A 14,722-nucleotide genomic window follows, 5' to 3' on the forward strand; every position below is an offset into this window, starting at 1 on the left:
ATTACAAGTGTTGCTCATCCGCAACGCGACATGCTTCTCTCTCTCTCTCTCTCTCTCTCTCTCTCTCTCTCTCTCTCTCTTTCCCTCGTGGAACCATCGTTTTTACCCTTCACGCGCGCGCGCATACACACATACCGACGACGACACCCTGATACTCCGGGCGTTCCTAGTTTCGCCTTGTTTCCGATTCGAAACTTGCGTCATTTCGCGCCGTCGTGCCGTTACGGGAGTCCCATCGGTAAACTGAGAGCGCGGAGCCGCATAATTTGTCTTTGAAATCGCACTGTGTATCGCGTTATAGTCCAGATTCAAGATAGCGAGGAGGGTAGTTTCTCGCGCGCGCGCGCGCGCGTGCGATTACACAATGTCTAGGCGGGCGCGGCGGGCAAGGACGGGAGAAGAGGGGGAGGGGAGGCCGGGCAAAAACGATCCGGGTCAAGAAACCGTGGAACTTAATTAGAGAGAAAATGGTCGAGTCCGCAGGGGGTGGGCGGCCCGGGCCAGGCGAGGGGGCGTAGGGGGAGGGGGATAAGAACTTCTGTGCCGGCTCCTATTTTAAGAGTAGGTATATCATTCCCGGTGTAATGGGGCTGAAACCCGCCCCCGGGCTAATTACGTTTTCACCGTGAGGCCTCCGTCGCTTAATTGTAGTCTTCGTCGGGCGGCCGTTAATGCGCGCGCGCGGTCGCGATATGCGGCGGCGATACGGCGAGGCGACGAGACGCCGATAAAGCGGCTAAATAACGACGAGTCGACTCGCGCGGACTCGCGAACGCTCCCGCGAACGGCGGGGGGAACATCAACGTGGAGGTTTCGCGCGCCGCGAAAAATCCCGCTCGGCGGCCGACGGCGGGAGATTCGCCGCGGCGGATTCAGCGGCAGAATTCAGCCGCACTTTGGCCGCGCTTCTCGCGCTCGCAACAGCGAGCATCACGAACACCTTATTACGTTTCTCGAACTTTCCCCCTGTGGCGGGCCGCTAAGTTATGCTCGCACGCCAGCCGATAAAGTTCAGTCTTCTTCCTGCCGGCGCGGTCTCGCGGGTGCTTCTCCGGCCAACGGCGCGCGATGCTCGGCTCATGGGGTACGGGAGGGAGGGTGAGTCGCGATTAAGAGCAAGGCGTTCTCGGACTTTTGTTCGTCTTTCTTCCGTTTCCTGTTTCCCTCCCCCCCCCCCTCTCGACCAACCCCCCGTCGACGAGCGTACAAGTCGTCGTCGTGGCTGCCGTCTCGCCAATGTGGACGTCGATAGTTCGCTGTTCGCGTTATCGGCGCGTCGCAGCCGCGACGACAAAGACGACAAAGACAACGACGAGGACGACGAGGACGAGGACGAGGACGTCGGACGGCAGTCGCGTAATTGTCCGTGAGCCTTCGAGCTCGTCGACGATTGTCGTGTATGTTGTATATGTGTATGTACGGCTTTTTAAATCGTTTCTATTTACGGCCCCGGGCCAACACGCAGACGGGCGAGAGGAGTATATTCGAGCGGGGTTGCCTGAGAGCGGGCGAAGAGTGGCTAGAATTGAACCTCGTGCCCGTCGCTGGCGCCGTGGTCAGCACTATGGTTCTGCAGGTATCTGCTTTCTACCTCGCCTACAGTGCCCCGTTCCTCGTGAAAAAAAAAAGACAGAAGAAAAACGATCAGCCGCCAAGCTGGGAAGCTGGGACTCTCTCCGCTCGCCGATGACGCGCCATCCGTGCAAATCCGCGCCATCGGTTCCTTTCGCGGTCCAACTGCTCGCTCCTCGAAACGCGCCATCGTGCGCGACTTTTCAGCCGAAATCGTCGCGCCCGCGAGCGTCTCGCGCGTGCCGCAACGTGCGCGTCGGCCGGAAATCTGTTCGCTTTGGATCCGCATTGTGTTCCCTCGTAAAATCGTAATTTCTAGTAGCCGGGAACTTTCCACGCTCGATCCCAGCCACGTCAATCCAAAGCCACATGCGCTCGGAAGGACCAATCTTCCCGAGCAAACATTGCGAAAAACTCTGGCCAATAGGAAGCCCAGCTCCTCGACACCCCGCAAAGATACGCGCGGCGCGAGTCGTTCCGATGTAACGTGGAGAATATCGGAGCCTAGCGCGAACAGCTGTTGAGCTTTCGCGTACCGTAAGAGCAAAGTTCCCGTCTACGGCTGCCGCCGTAGATTAGAGGCGAACTTCTCGACAGAGTCACTCGCGATTTCGGGGCTCCGTTCGATAATAAATATCCGATAATAAATAGCGGCGCGTCGCCACGGCGGCGGTGGTAACACGCGCGCAAAGTTTACCGGCGTTCATTGCACCCGGCAATTGTACGACATCGCGCGACAAAGCGCCGGTCGACGCGCGCTATTACGCATCGCCGACCGCGTTTCGTCTTATTCACCTTTCCGCGGGCGCGTGTGTGAGAATATTCTAAGCGCGGTGTAGAGCTCGCCGATCGATTCTCGCCCTTACAGCGACACACCGCGACGATGTCGGCGGCACAAAGCGGCCGGGAAGAGTAAACTTCGGTGCTGAGGGCTGGCTGGGCGGACAGAGAGACGGATCGAGCGAGCGCGATGCAAAGCGGCGCGGCGGTTTGACCCGTCCGAGGCCTTAATTCCATTAAGAGCGATGCGTTCGCTCGCGAGACGCGGCGACGAGCGCATAACCGGCCGTAACGGCGCTCGGCGAAAAGTACGAGTCGAGAGAGTCCGTCGGAGTCTCTCCCAGCTTCTTGGTCCGCGTCGAAGTAGTGTGCGACGCAGTCGCAGCAGTCTACAAACGTGGTCGCATGTATATTTAATCTAGACGTCGCAAGGTGTTCTGCGCTGCGTCCCGGAACCACCGGAGGGACGTGTCCCCTTAATCGCGAATTCTTCGGGGAAGGTGCACACAATCCGGGGGCCATTTCGCGAGCGAGCGTCCTCGTGAAACGAACGTCCGCCGTGTGCCGGTCTCGCCCTCGCCGGTGGTTTCGGCGCGCTCCATGTGCAAACTCGATATACCGTTCTGTTTCTCTCCTTTTCTTTACGCTCCGTATTGTTCGATGACAGATGTATGCTCGTTTCGTTGTCATATACTATAGAGAACGTCACGACCAGCGTGCGCGTGCGCGCGCGCGCGCTCAAGCGCGTTGTGTGGGCCGCACGACAAGTAAGTACCAGCGAACGCGTACAACGCGTATATTCCCGATGCGTCTCGCGCACGACACGCGCCGGCGACCGCGGAGGCGATCGATAAGTAGGTAAGTATGTACACACGTACCATACAGAGACAACAGCGCTTTGCAACGAGAGAGGGAAAGAAACGTCACGCGCGCGACGATTTTGCAGAGGGGAGCAGCGGGGGTGGAAACGCGTGACGCAACGATCTTACGCGCAACGGCACTCGGAAATTTGCGTTTCGTGTCGCTATTGATTTGTTTATGCGTCCGTTCTCCCTTCCCTCTCCCTCCCTTTCTCTCTCTCTCTCTCTCTCTCTCTCTCTCTCTCTCTCTCTCTCTCTCTCTTTTGATTCTGTATCGCACCCTTAAAAATTTAATATCATATTCGGCACGCGTGTGGCGACCTCTGCTGCTGCGAAAATTGGACGCATCAAGTTAGCGATACGCGCTAATTTGAGTATCCGCCGGCGGCGGAAGATTTCCGACGGACACTGATTTCGTTCGAACCGATTTCTCTTTCGCATTGTTTCCCGCACCCGCGATGTGAACCTGGCAAACAGCTTAATAAAAGAAAAAAATTCTCAATACCATTCGATTGTACTTCGTTTGTACCTGTTTGTACCAAACGTGTTTTTTCGTTCGTACCTCAAAGAATGAAAAGATAGCGGGGAAGGGAAAAAGTAGCCAGGAAGCAAGTATAAAATATCTGAAAACGGTCGACGCCGTCCGAAAGAGAATTGTTTGTACCGGTTTGTACCTCCCTTCAAGTCGTTTGTACATCAAAGGAAGCGGAAGTACAGAATTTTCAAAAATCATCCAAGAGGTACTTTCGTCAATTTTTGAGACATCGCAAAATGACCAACGTCATTCGAAAGAGAACCATTTGTACAGGACCATTTATACGGGATTTGTCGGGGAATTATCGACAGTCGCGTCCTGATAACCGTCGCCACGTTTATCCTACGTTTCATTTTTCTTTACCGAAGAGTTCCTACCGAACGCTACTCTCCGCGTAGTCAGACACATTATACACTTTAATGAAGATGGGTGTATAAGTCATAAGCGCGTGCGCAACACGCGAGTATTGTATAAAAGCGCTTATACGAGTATGGCACGCGATGCAATAATACGAGTTTTTCCTGTCTCGTAATCAGTACGCTAAATTACTGCCAGCTCGCTGTATAATCCTGACGGCCGGGCGATTATACTTCCTTCCCCCGATGTGTATAACGAACGTCCGAGGAACCAGTTTGCGCGTCATAAACGTGAGCCTCTGTCTCCCTCATTCCTCGCTCTTTCTCTCTCTCCCTCTCCCTCTCTCTCTCTCTCTCTCTCTCTCTCTCTCTCTCTCTCTCTCTCTCCTCTTGCAACGTGGTTTTCTATTAATTCCACGGTAATTATTCAAATTTCAATTTCGCGGCTGACGAGTTTTACTGTTATTTCGACGACGCTCCCGTCCAATTACACGCGACAAAATTGCGTATCGTTGACATATCGGCCGGCGAACCGGCGCGCATTAATATTACATTAATTGACACGTTTAATCGAAAATTATCGGGAAATTCATAATTAAATTTGCAATTGAATTGCGATTACCGTCACCGTCGGCGTGTCAATATGTATTCACGAAATTAACCGACGACTCTATCTCTCCATTTCTCCCTCTCTCTCTCTCTCTCTCTCTCTCTCTCTCTCTCTCTCTCTCTCTCTCTCTCTTTCTAAATAAACTCATTCGCCGATTTAAGAAATAATTTCCGCGCACTCGTCAACTCACAAATTCGCACCGTCGCGATGCGTTTTCCCGGATGAACGTTCCACGTGGACTCGGATATGCGTATCCTAGATTTCACGCAGATTCCGACTCTTCCGCGCTGTATTATCTCGCGGAGTATACCGTATCGCGCGCGGCCATAGAGTAACATCGCTCGCGCGATTACGCGACGGCGAAATTACGAGCCGGCCAAGTCGGCCGAGGAGGCGCGGAATCATATTACGCTAAAATCACGGGATTATACTAGCACGCTAGAGCCCGGGATTATGCCCGCGCTATAATCGCGCGCTTATCTATGCTAGCGCGCGCGATTGTACCGTGTTAGAATTGCGATGCTATCTATGCTAATACGGCAGATTATAGTACGCTAAAATAGGGAGGCTGCCATCGCGCGCCGTATAAGCTATCCGACGTTGTCCGCAACAGAAAAAGAAAAGACGAGGCGGAAAAGGGAAAGAACAAAACAGAAGGGGAAAGGGAGAAAACAGTGGGAGAGAGGCTGCCACCTTAAGGAGACCCGCGCGCGATCGGCGTGTCCGCGCTCCGATAAGATTTCGATAAGAGCGAAAGCGAGTCGCGACGACGAAGCGTATCAGAAACCGATAATTCCGAGACGATACTCCACATTTCGCTTCTCTCTCTCTCTCTCTCTCTCTCTCTCTCTCTCTCTCTTTCTCTCTCTCTCTCTCTCTCTCTCAAGTATGCGAACTGCACGCGCGCATAAAAGTGGGAACGATGATCGCGCAGCGGATCGGAAATTGTCGGTGAACCTCGAAGATCCAAAGTGAGCGTCGCGATACCCCGCTCTACGTCTTCCGCGGTGTAGATCTTCCCCAGCGCGTTCAATTAATCTTTCCTCCTTGGCGCCGAAGAGCATTCCCGCCACGCGCGCAACTCGCGTCTCGTGCCGGGGTCTCAATTAATCGCGTTTAACCGAAGTCACGTTGCGTACACACGGCGGACCCTCGTCGCTCGTTCTTTCATTCTCGAATCCTTTGCGCGAGTCCTGCCCGATATCCTCGTCCTCGTTATCGTCGTCGTCGTTGTCGGTCGCTTAGCGCAACGTCGAACAGCCGGAATAAATTAACAGAGTTTCCCGCGCGCGGGATTCTCCCGCCGGGGTGGCGGAGGAGGGCCGGCTCGCTATACGGGGCGCGAAAACTCTTAAGTAATTAGAGCCTCTAACGCCCCGCTAATGAGGGGCTCGTACAATATCGCCGCACAGTATCGCGAGGGCGAGGGAAAGAAGGAAAAGGGTGGATGGAGGGACAAGGTCGGAAAAGTCGAGTCGGACGGTCGGGGGAATAAGGTGCAAATGAAGTAGTCGGGCCACTGGAAGCCCCCGGCGCAGTTATTTCAGAGGCTCCTTCAGGCTAAACGCGCGAGGCACACGGCGTAACAGAGTGGGCTTGTTACTCAAACCTCCCGTAACCCTCGACCTCCCGCCGCCCACTCCCGAATAACACGCCACACGTGCCTTCCTTCGCCCTTCCGTTTCCTTCGCTGTTGTACCCGTACATCTCCCGGGCACGTACGCCCCCTCCCCCCTCCTCCCGCTCGCCCAACTCCCTCGTTCGCCCTTCGGCATCCAGCGGTTCCCACCGATCGGAGTTTTCGCTCCTTCCTCGGCATCCCCGTTTTACGAGAGAGAGAGAGAGAGAGAGATCCGTGCCCTCTCCTCGCGCCAACGCTGCCCCCATAAATTAGGTCGCTACCTTTGTATGAGTGGAAATTGAAGTTACCGGCCGGAGAGAGAGTCTCCCTCGCTCGGAAATTTAAGCAGCGGAATTTGTTGTTCGAGTCGAGCGAGAGAGAGAGAGAGAGAGAGAGAGAGAGAGAGAGAGAGAGAGAGAGAGAGAGAGGGAGCTAGCAAAACGATACCGTTTGCTCACGGACGTCACTTTCGTGACGTATAAAACACATCCTACCTTCCTCTCTCCCTTTTTTCCAACTTCGAGAGAAGCGAATAATACGGTACAGTCCACATGGCGCGGTAACGACGGGATCGCGAGAGGCGGAGGGTGGAAATCGTCGCGAGGGCGCCTTATTGAGTTCTCGCTGAACGGCGGCGGCGCGTGGCGGCGGCTGAGTCGGAGTGGGATGTAAAGGCGAAGATGGACATCCTTTCGGATGTCCTTCGTTCGCAGCTTTTCGCGACGGCGAGCCCGGGCTTGATCGCCGCCGGCCGGAAGCCCGCGGCTCTTTCGAGCGCGTCGCGGCTCCTCGAAGCGGAAGGCTGACTCGTCCGCTGATGTCGCAATCCGTTCGTGACGAATGCCACTGATTTTTTGTCTCGTTTCTCCTTCGTCGCGGAAATAGCGAGTCGCGCTGTCGCAACGATCCCGAGATATCGGGCGACGGCGCGCGTTCGCCGCCGAGGGATCAAGTGCCGATTATTTATTGCGGCAAGACGCCGGGATGACGAAATATCGCGCGTCCCGCGCGACGCACGCTCGCCGAGAAGCCGATTGCGACAGACCGCTCGCGGTAGCGCGCGATCGACGGTAAAAACGGCGCGGGGTTACATAAATGAGGGAACTCGGTGCCGTTTCGATCCCCTTCACTTTCCCCGGACGGGGGGATACCCCGTTGTGGAGGTAAATCTCTGGCTGCACCACGACCGTCACCGGACTACCCGGCCGTGATCGTAATCATATCGCGAGGGGGTGTGCGAGTAGCCACGGTAAGCCGAGTAGCCAGCCGTCTCCTTTCTTTTTTCAGAGCTTTGAGGTGGCCAAAGTGATTTACGAAAAAGGTTGCATACAGGCCGGCGAGGAGTGGATGGAGCGAAATCTCCTTGCGATTGCCAGCGGCGCGGTCGGTACGGCGTTTGCTCAGGTACATGTCGGTGAGAGAGATGCATTTAGTGTAAGTGTAAGTGTAAGGAAGGTCCGACCTTCGCAGCACGCATCGAAAGGCGGTCTCGCCGCGGAAATCCGCAGCCAAGCGCGGCTAACACTTTGAATCCGCCGCGTCTAATCCCCAACTTGGGGCCGGGCTGAATAACAACGCGCCTTTGCCGAACGCTCGCGAAAAGTCGCCGAGGCGGAGATCTCCGCGGGCGGAATTTCGAGGTTGCTGTGCAGCGCGCGGAAATAATACCGGCGCGCGGAGATCTCCTTCGAAAAAATTCCAGCCGAGTGACTACAGCGAAGAGCGGTTTGAGCGTCGCGACGGAGAAGGCGGAGAGAGGAGAATAGAGAGAGAGAGAGAGAGAGAGAGAGAGAGAGAGAGGGAGGGAGAGAGAGAGAGACAGAGGAGTGGAGAGAATCCTCGTGGAAAATTTCCGAGAGATTTCACTCCGAGATTTAAATACCTCGGCGCGCGTTTTACAGCGTTCGGTAATTGCGGTCCCCTTAAAATTCGACTCGCTAACGGGCGGGAGGAGGCAGCTCGGAGTCTCGGCGCGACTTGTTTAATTTTCAATTTGCGATTCAGATGTATTCCGCCGTGAGACTGGCTCGCTCATCGCTAAGATTGCCGTCATCGATTCAAAGTGTTAAAATGAGAATTTTAGCGCGTTTCTCGTAATGCGCTCGTCGATGCGGAGGCCGCCGGCGGGGCGCTATATAGAGGAGGCGTTGCATGCCTCCACCCCCCCCACCCCCCTGAGGAAATAAGGTGAGGGAGAGAAAGAGCGACACACACACACCAGTCTGCGCTCTAGCAACTGTTGACTGTTGATTCGCCTCGTAGCGGGGGGTTGCACCCGGCCAGAGACGTAAAGTAGATGCGAGATACATAGTAACACGTAGCGGCCAGGCGTGATGCGAGTGCGTTTATCAGTGTAATATATTGAAACCCCTGAATCTCATTAAAGGATTCTACATTAGAGCTTATTTACGACGCAGACTTCTCCCCCCGTTGTGTTCGTGTGTATGTGTGTGTCAACGTAGTAGATGCGCAGAAGGCATGCGTTGATATTGCTCGCTGTGTATCTTACGCTAGATTATTATCAACTGCATCTCTATTAATTGCATCTCGGTGTGATGGACGATCTAATTAATTATTCGAGTACATCCAGTGGGCACGCGCCGATAGGCGTGTACACGTGTCTAATTACACATGTGTGTGTATACATACGATATGTAATTATTCGGAGTTACGACCGTCTTATTTCCGTAGCGTGTGCAACGCTACAATATATTGACTCTCTAAGCATGAGTAATGAAACTGCCAGATATAACGCGCAAGGCGAACGGATGTAAATCGAGACTCGCTTACTCCCAACTCGCACCAGTCCCTTGATTTGTGCCCTTTCTCTCTCTCTCTCTCTCTCTCTCTCTCTCTCTCTCTCTCTCTCTCTCTCTCTGTTTTGTGTAACATTTCCGTAGCTGTGTGCGTAGGAGGGAGAGACTTTGTCACCTCCGTCGCATTTTCGCAGACTTCGTTTCGTGTCCATCTCTGCAGACCGGTCAATTTCCAGATAAATATTCGAGATGCAACTCGAAGAGTGCGAAGCCATCGGTGTAACGAAAATCACTCGCAAGTCGAGCGGAAGAAAAAAAACAGCGGAAGAAACGTCTCGAGGAATGAGCTCGAGAAAGAGCCGCGAATTTCAGCGTGGAGGAAAATAAGCGGAGACACGAAGTGCGAATATTCTGTGAAAATACGACGCGACCGCGACTCCCTCTCTCTCTCTCTCTCTCTCTCTCTCTCTCTCTCTCTCTCTCTCTCTCTCTCTCTCTCTTTGCACGAGGGGAAATAACCGGGACTGTGTCTCACTGTTTTCAGATTCTGGGGATCTGCTTCGCGCAGAATCTGCGCGCGGACATATTCGCGCAAAAGGCGAAGTGGCATTGACAATCGCGAGCCCCCACGGCAGTGTAGCATCTCGTCTTCGTAGATGCTAACCGACTGCGTTGATCGAGTCGTCGACGAGGTCTCGGCGCGGACTCGGAGCTTCTCCGCCGGCGAGCGGATCGCACCTCCGCATGGGATCCTCCTGCTGGGGACGAGGGCAGCGGGGACGGAGCGAGAGACGGGCCGCCTCGCGGAGGATCTTCCTCGCGGCCCGACCGAGGCTAAGCGAATGGGACGCCGAGATGCGGCCCGTTATCCTCCGCGACCGGCCGATAACGACGCGTTCGCGTCGCGTCCTTCGCTCGGCTCGCAGATTCGTCCGACCGTCGTCCCGCTCCTACCGTACCGTCCAATCGATTAACGCCTGATTCGCCGGATAATGAGAGAAATTGATCATCCCCGAGGTGTTGCTATCGGTTTCGGCGAGAAAACGCAGAGTCGATTTTTCGCGGCGAGCGCGTAGTGACCGCGGGCAGCCGCGAGAGAGAGAGAGAGAGAGAGAGAGAGAGAGCACGTCTGCTCTCTCGCGTTGCGCACCTGCGACATCACAGGTGATTATCTCGCCCGTCGGATCGTGAATCGTTAGAGGCTGTGACGTAACGGTGCGAACGGTCGAACGATGCGCACGTTTTCACGGATTTGCGATCGGAGATGCTCGAGCGCGCGCATTTTTGCTTCTTTTCTCTCTTCCCTATAAATCAAGGTCAATTTCTCTCGTTATCAGACGACGTCGGCGAGGGGAGGCTGGTGGTCGCGCGACGCGAGCGTCGGGCAGCGAGGTTTTTCGACCGCGGTATATATCGTCACCGGGAGCATCCGATGTAACGTTTGTCTTCATCACCGGATCACCGGTACGTCTCGATGTTTCATCCGGACGTCGCCGTCTGCGAAACGTATCTGCTTCACTGCGAAAAATCGAAATTCCGTCGCGGCTCTCTCCCCCACCCCCTTCCGCCTCTGTCTCTCCTCCTCCGTTTTTCCCTTCCTTTCGCGAGACGCCCGCGAGTCGCCCGCGAATGACTCAAGCTTGTCGGACACAAGAGAGACCGTGCGCAAAGTTCCAGAGAGCGGGCAGTGAGCATTTTTTTCATTAGTGTCTGTGATAATCATACGGATTCTCCGCGGCATTGAGCGTCTCGGCCGGCGAGGGGACACGGCGCGCGATGAAACTGGGCGACTGGCGAGTCGCATAAAGTGCGCGACTCGCGCCAAGACCGATCTGCCTACGGCCGTTTTCGCGATAGCGACGAGTCAACGAGACAGCGATCAGGCACGAGTGATACTCAAAACGGCGCTCTCGGAATGCTCCACGGAGAATCGATACTCCCAGGGCAAACAACAGGGTCCCCCCATCCGCGTCGGCTGCTGCTCGCGGCTCGATCCCTCTCGAGACACCGCCGCGGGGGCCGACATCGCATGTTCGGCATCCACTTTCGTCCCTAATCGCGGCTAACCGCATACTTTCGTTTTCCCCGAGCATAACCGTAAACCGAACGTGAGATGATACGCGGTATACGGCAGCGTTTCTCACGCCTGCTGCCGTTCGTCCCCCCTCATTACACCGGGCGAACCGGTGAAACTGCACGATCCGCGCTCATTACCCCCTTTCCCTTCGTAACGCTTCAGCGTATCCCCCGCGTCATCGCACCGAAGTCGATACGTTCCGCCGTTCCGGAGAAGACGAACGCGATCCTCCTCCGCCGAGGATAGCGAACGAGCGCGATGCGTCGAGGGGTCGTCATTAAGAGTCGATCGACGTGATGTCGTCGTCGTGGGGGCGCGGTGAACGAGAGAGAGATCGGCTTCACCGCACGACTTGAGCGAAGCAACCAGCTCACCGCCGTGACTGAGAAAACGGCAGCCATACGACACGCGAGTATACAATAAACTTTCCCTCGCTCCAATCGGCCGTTCAAATGGTGGTCATGATTCGTGCCACTTTGGCCATATTGATCCCGCGTTGCACACACACACACACACACACACACACACACACCCCTACACACAGACGTGTAACACACTCACACAATACACCCCGGCATGTTCTCCATCCCTCCATCGGCGGGCCAGGTGTCCGTCGTACACGTTGTATCTGCCGCACGTGTATCGCGAAGGCGCGTCGAAGGAAGGAGGCGCCCTTCGTCCGACCCTTCGGGTGCGTATCGATCTGGGCCACAACGGCGAAAACAACATTCGTCAACGCAAAGGACTCGTCCGTAAACGGAGGAGGACGTCCGTCGGCGAAGGGTCGACCGCAAGCCCGTTGCGTGGGACGTCTCGCACGTCCCACTTGAAGCGCAACTTCAAGCGTGCAGCACGTGCGCGAGTACACGCGCGGCTGGCACAGCGCGTGTGCTAATACTAAACTTGGGCTGTTAATATTTATAAATCTTACGCGCCGGCTCCGCGACGGTTCCGCGTGTTTATTCATGCTCGAACCCGACAACAGCGCGCGCGAACAAGTTCGCGGAAAGTCGCGGCGGGGGAATATCGGCAAGCCCGCGCTGGAGTCGCCGACGCCGAGGCGGCGTCGAGAACGAAACGCACATTTCGCCGGGAGATTTGCAATCGGCTTGTGAAACAAGTTGCAAATGCAACCCTCCTCTCTTCTCCTTGCCTTCCCTCTTCCTCCCCGCGCTGGCCCGCGCGTGTGTGTTGCGATTAGCCTTGCGATATTTCCTCGCGACACCGGGACTATAAGGTGCATGTGAATTATCGCGGGATGCTTCTCTCGCAAAACTCTGTCTCAGATGCTTATTTATATATTTGAAAAGAAAGAAATGATCAGCCGCGAAGATATACTCCAAGCGCGCACATTTGGAAATAGACGGGCGATTCTGGGAAGCTAATGTGTAAAAGGGAGACGATGTTCGATCGTTTGCCGAGAACGAGGACGAAGCGTAATCTCTATGTTTTTAAACTGAAAATGCATCCTTCAGAAGACGCCTTCGGTATCAAAATCTGCGCTCTCTCTCTCTCTCTCTCTCTCTCTCTCTCTTTCTCTCCCTCTCTCTCTCTCTCTCTCTCGCTGGTTGATCCGCGCGCGGATCGACCGCACAATATAACCTGTTGCTAAGTGATTCGAGCATGAATGCAAAATACGTCGTATACAGACACGTTCCGAATGCCCTTCACTTCACTCGAGACGTTTAACACGGGCTGCCCCGTATATTTCGTTTCGCGTTACGATAGATAGTCGAATACATTGATGTAATTAACGAGATTATCCGTCGCGGGCGAACGCGTGTTGTTCGTCGTTTCCACCGCGCCGAGCAGCCGTTCCGTTCGCTCGCTCGTCCGTTCGTTCGTTCGTTCGTTCGTTCGATGTTTCGCTGTACGAATTTATCGTCTCCCGGACTCATCCGGGGAAACACCGGAGGAAACGCAAGTTCACCACGTCGATCCACGTTGCGACGATGCGTCGTTTAGTCATGCTTCGTTACTACACGAAGGGGTTAAGTTAATCGACCATTGTAATTCCGCGCGAGCCGTTTTGTAAACGCGTCGTACACGGAAGCGGGTTTAGCAAAGTGCTGCTGTGTGCTGGTTCAGAGAGGCGGAAAATGAGGACGTGATGTTATTCCCTTTGTGAGATTACATCTTTAATTAAAGTCTCTATAGGACATTGAATCCCGTGACACTTGCACACGAGCGGCAAACGACGACGCGATCATTAACACGTCGATCGTAAAGGTTGCGAGGGACAGACGCGACATGTGTGACACGTTTAGCCAGTGCGACCCGATGCGACGAGAGTCGTCGATACGCGATTTGCTAAACCCGACCGACTTCCGACCGGCGCATCACCTTTGTATTCATTCAAGTCGTTCACCTGATCCGATATCCTGATCCGAGATGAACACGCGCTCTCTCGGCAAAGAATATGCGGATCACGTGACACGAGTCGCAGCAGTTCGCTCGAAGACATATACATTTAGTGTTGTACACGTTAAGTCAGTTAGTTAGTTCGTTAATTCGTTTTATGTGTCGCCGCGCGAGATCGCCTGCGAGATCGGTTCGCCGTGTCTCCGTAATTTACCCGCCAAACGGCGGGTAAACGCGTCGATCGTTGCACTTCTTCTTTATTACTAAACCGCGTCGTCGAGTCGCCGTCGCACTTCCATAATCCGGCGAATACCGGCGAGACCCACGTCTCTCGCATTCGCCTCTCGATGTGCAACGTCGCTTTCGTACACCGCGCGTCTATGATTTCTCTCTTTATTAAGTTTCTGCCGCAATAAAAATATGATTTACACACTTCTGTTTCCGTTGTTCTTATTTGTCTCTTTTCTTCTCACACGGCCGATTTTATATCTCACCTTGTTTGCTTTCACCTCGCACTGACACGTTTGTTAACGTATGTATGTGTGTGTATCTTTGCACCTTAAAAACGCGCGTTTCTCTTATAAGTTTACGCGAGCTCAGTTTCTCGATATGTCGGATATCGGAGAGACGACAAAAGCTGTCGACGATTCCGCCAATTCTAAGATACGATACGTTCCTTACAATACGAATGATAGCGCACTTCAACGTAGCGAACTTGAATGTTATCTAAATGTTAAGTGATTGATGCAATCGTCTTCGTAAAAAGAAAGAAAAAAAAAGCAGATAATCGGTAGCGACCCAACGATTTATCGGAGCCACGAGATAAACAGAACGATAATCGATAATTTACATCTCACTATTCGATCCGTCTACTCGTCTACATTCTGCGGCCGGTCACGGTATATGACATCCCTTCTTTTCAAATTCCTGTAAATACTGTACATTTACTTGTAAAAAAGGGAAAAAGGAAAAACTAAAAGATATATAGTCTAATCGCTTGACCAACACCGCTACGGTGAACAAAGACGATGTAACATAACGTTTCTCTCTCCGTGTAGAATACCGTGCAGAAGACCGGGATTCCCTGTCCGACCAGCATTTTTCGAGTCTTGTAAATATGTAACAGCGCGATAAGTGCGATCGCATCGTGATAAATCGAGATATTCAATTGTCGTGCCAAAAGGAAAAGAAAGA

At 54.0% G+C, this 14,722-nt stretch overlaps 1 protein-coding gene across 1 annotated transcript in view; it reads left to right on the forward strand.

The window, feature by feature from the left end:
* The window catches only part of Tsp26A (Tetraspanin 26A), a gene marked incomplete at its 5' end in the record, with an annotated part of 32,935 nt that extends 18,975 nt beyond the window's left edge, over positions 1–13,960 (forward strand). The window contains 3 exons of the mRNA XM_025302095.1: positions 1,466–1,576; positions 7,622–7,738; positions 9,635–13,960. Coding sequence (XP_025157880.1) covers positions 1,466–1,576; positions 7,622–7,738; positions 9,635–9,703 — 297 coding nt within the window. The remainder of the gene's footprint in view (positions 1–1,465; positions 1,577–7,621; positions 7,739–9,634) is intronic.
* Between the last annotated feature and the right edge of the window lie 762 nt (positions 13,961–14,722).

The sequence above is a fragment of the Harpegnathos saltator genome, unplaced genomic scaffold (assembly GCF_003227715.2).
Source record: "Harpegnathos saltator strain DR-91 unplaced genomic scaffold, Hsal_v8.6 scaffold467, whole genome shotgun sequence".
NCBI lineage: Eukaryota > Metazoa > Arthropoda > Insecta > Hymenoptera > Formicidae > Harpegnathos > Harpegnathos saltator.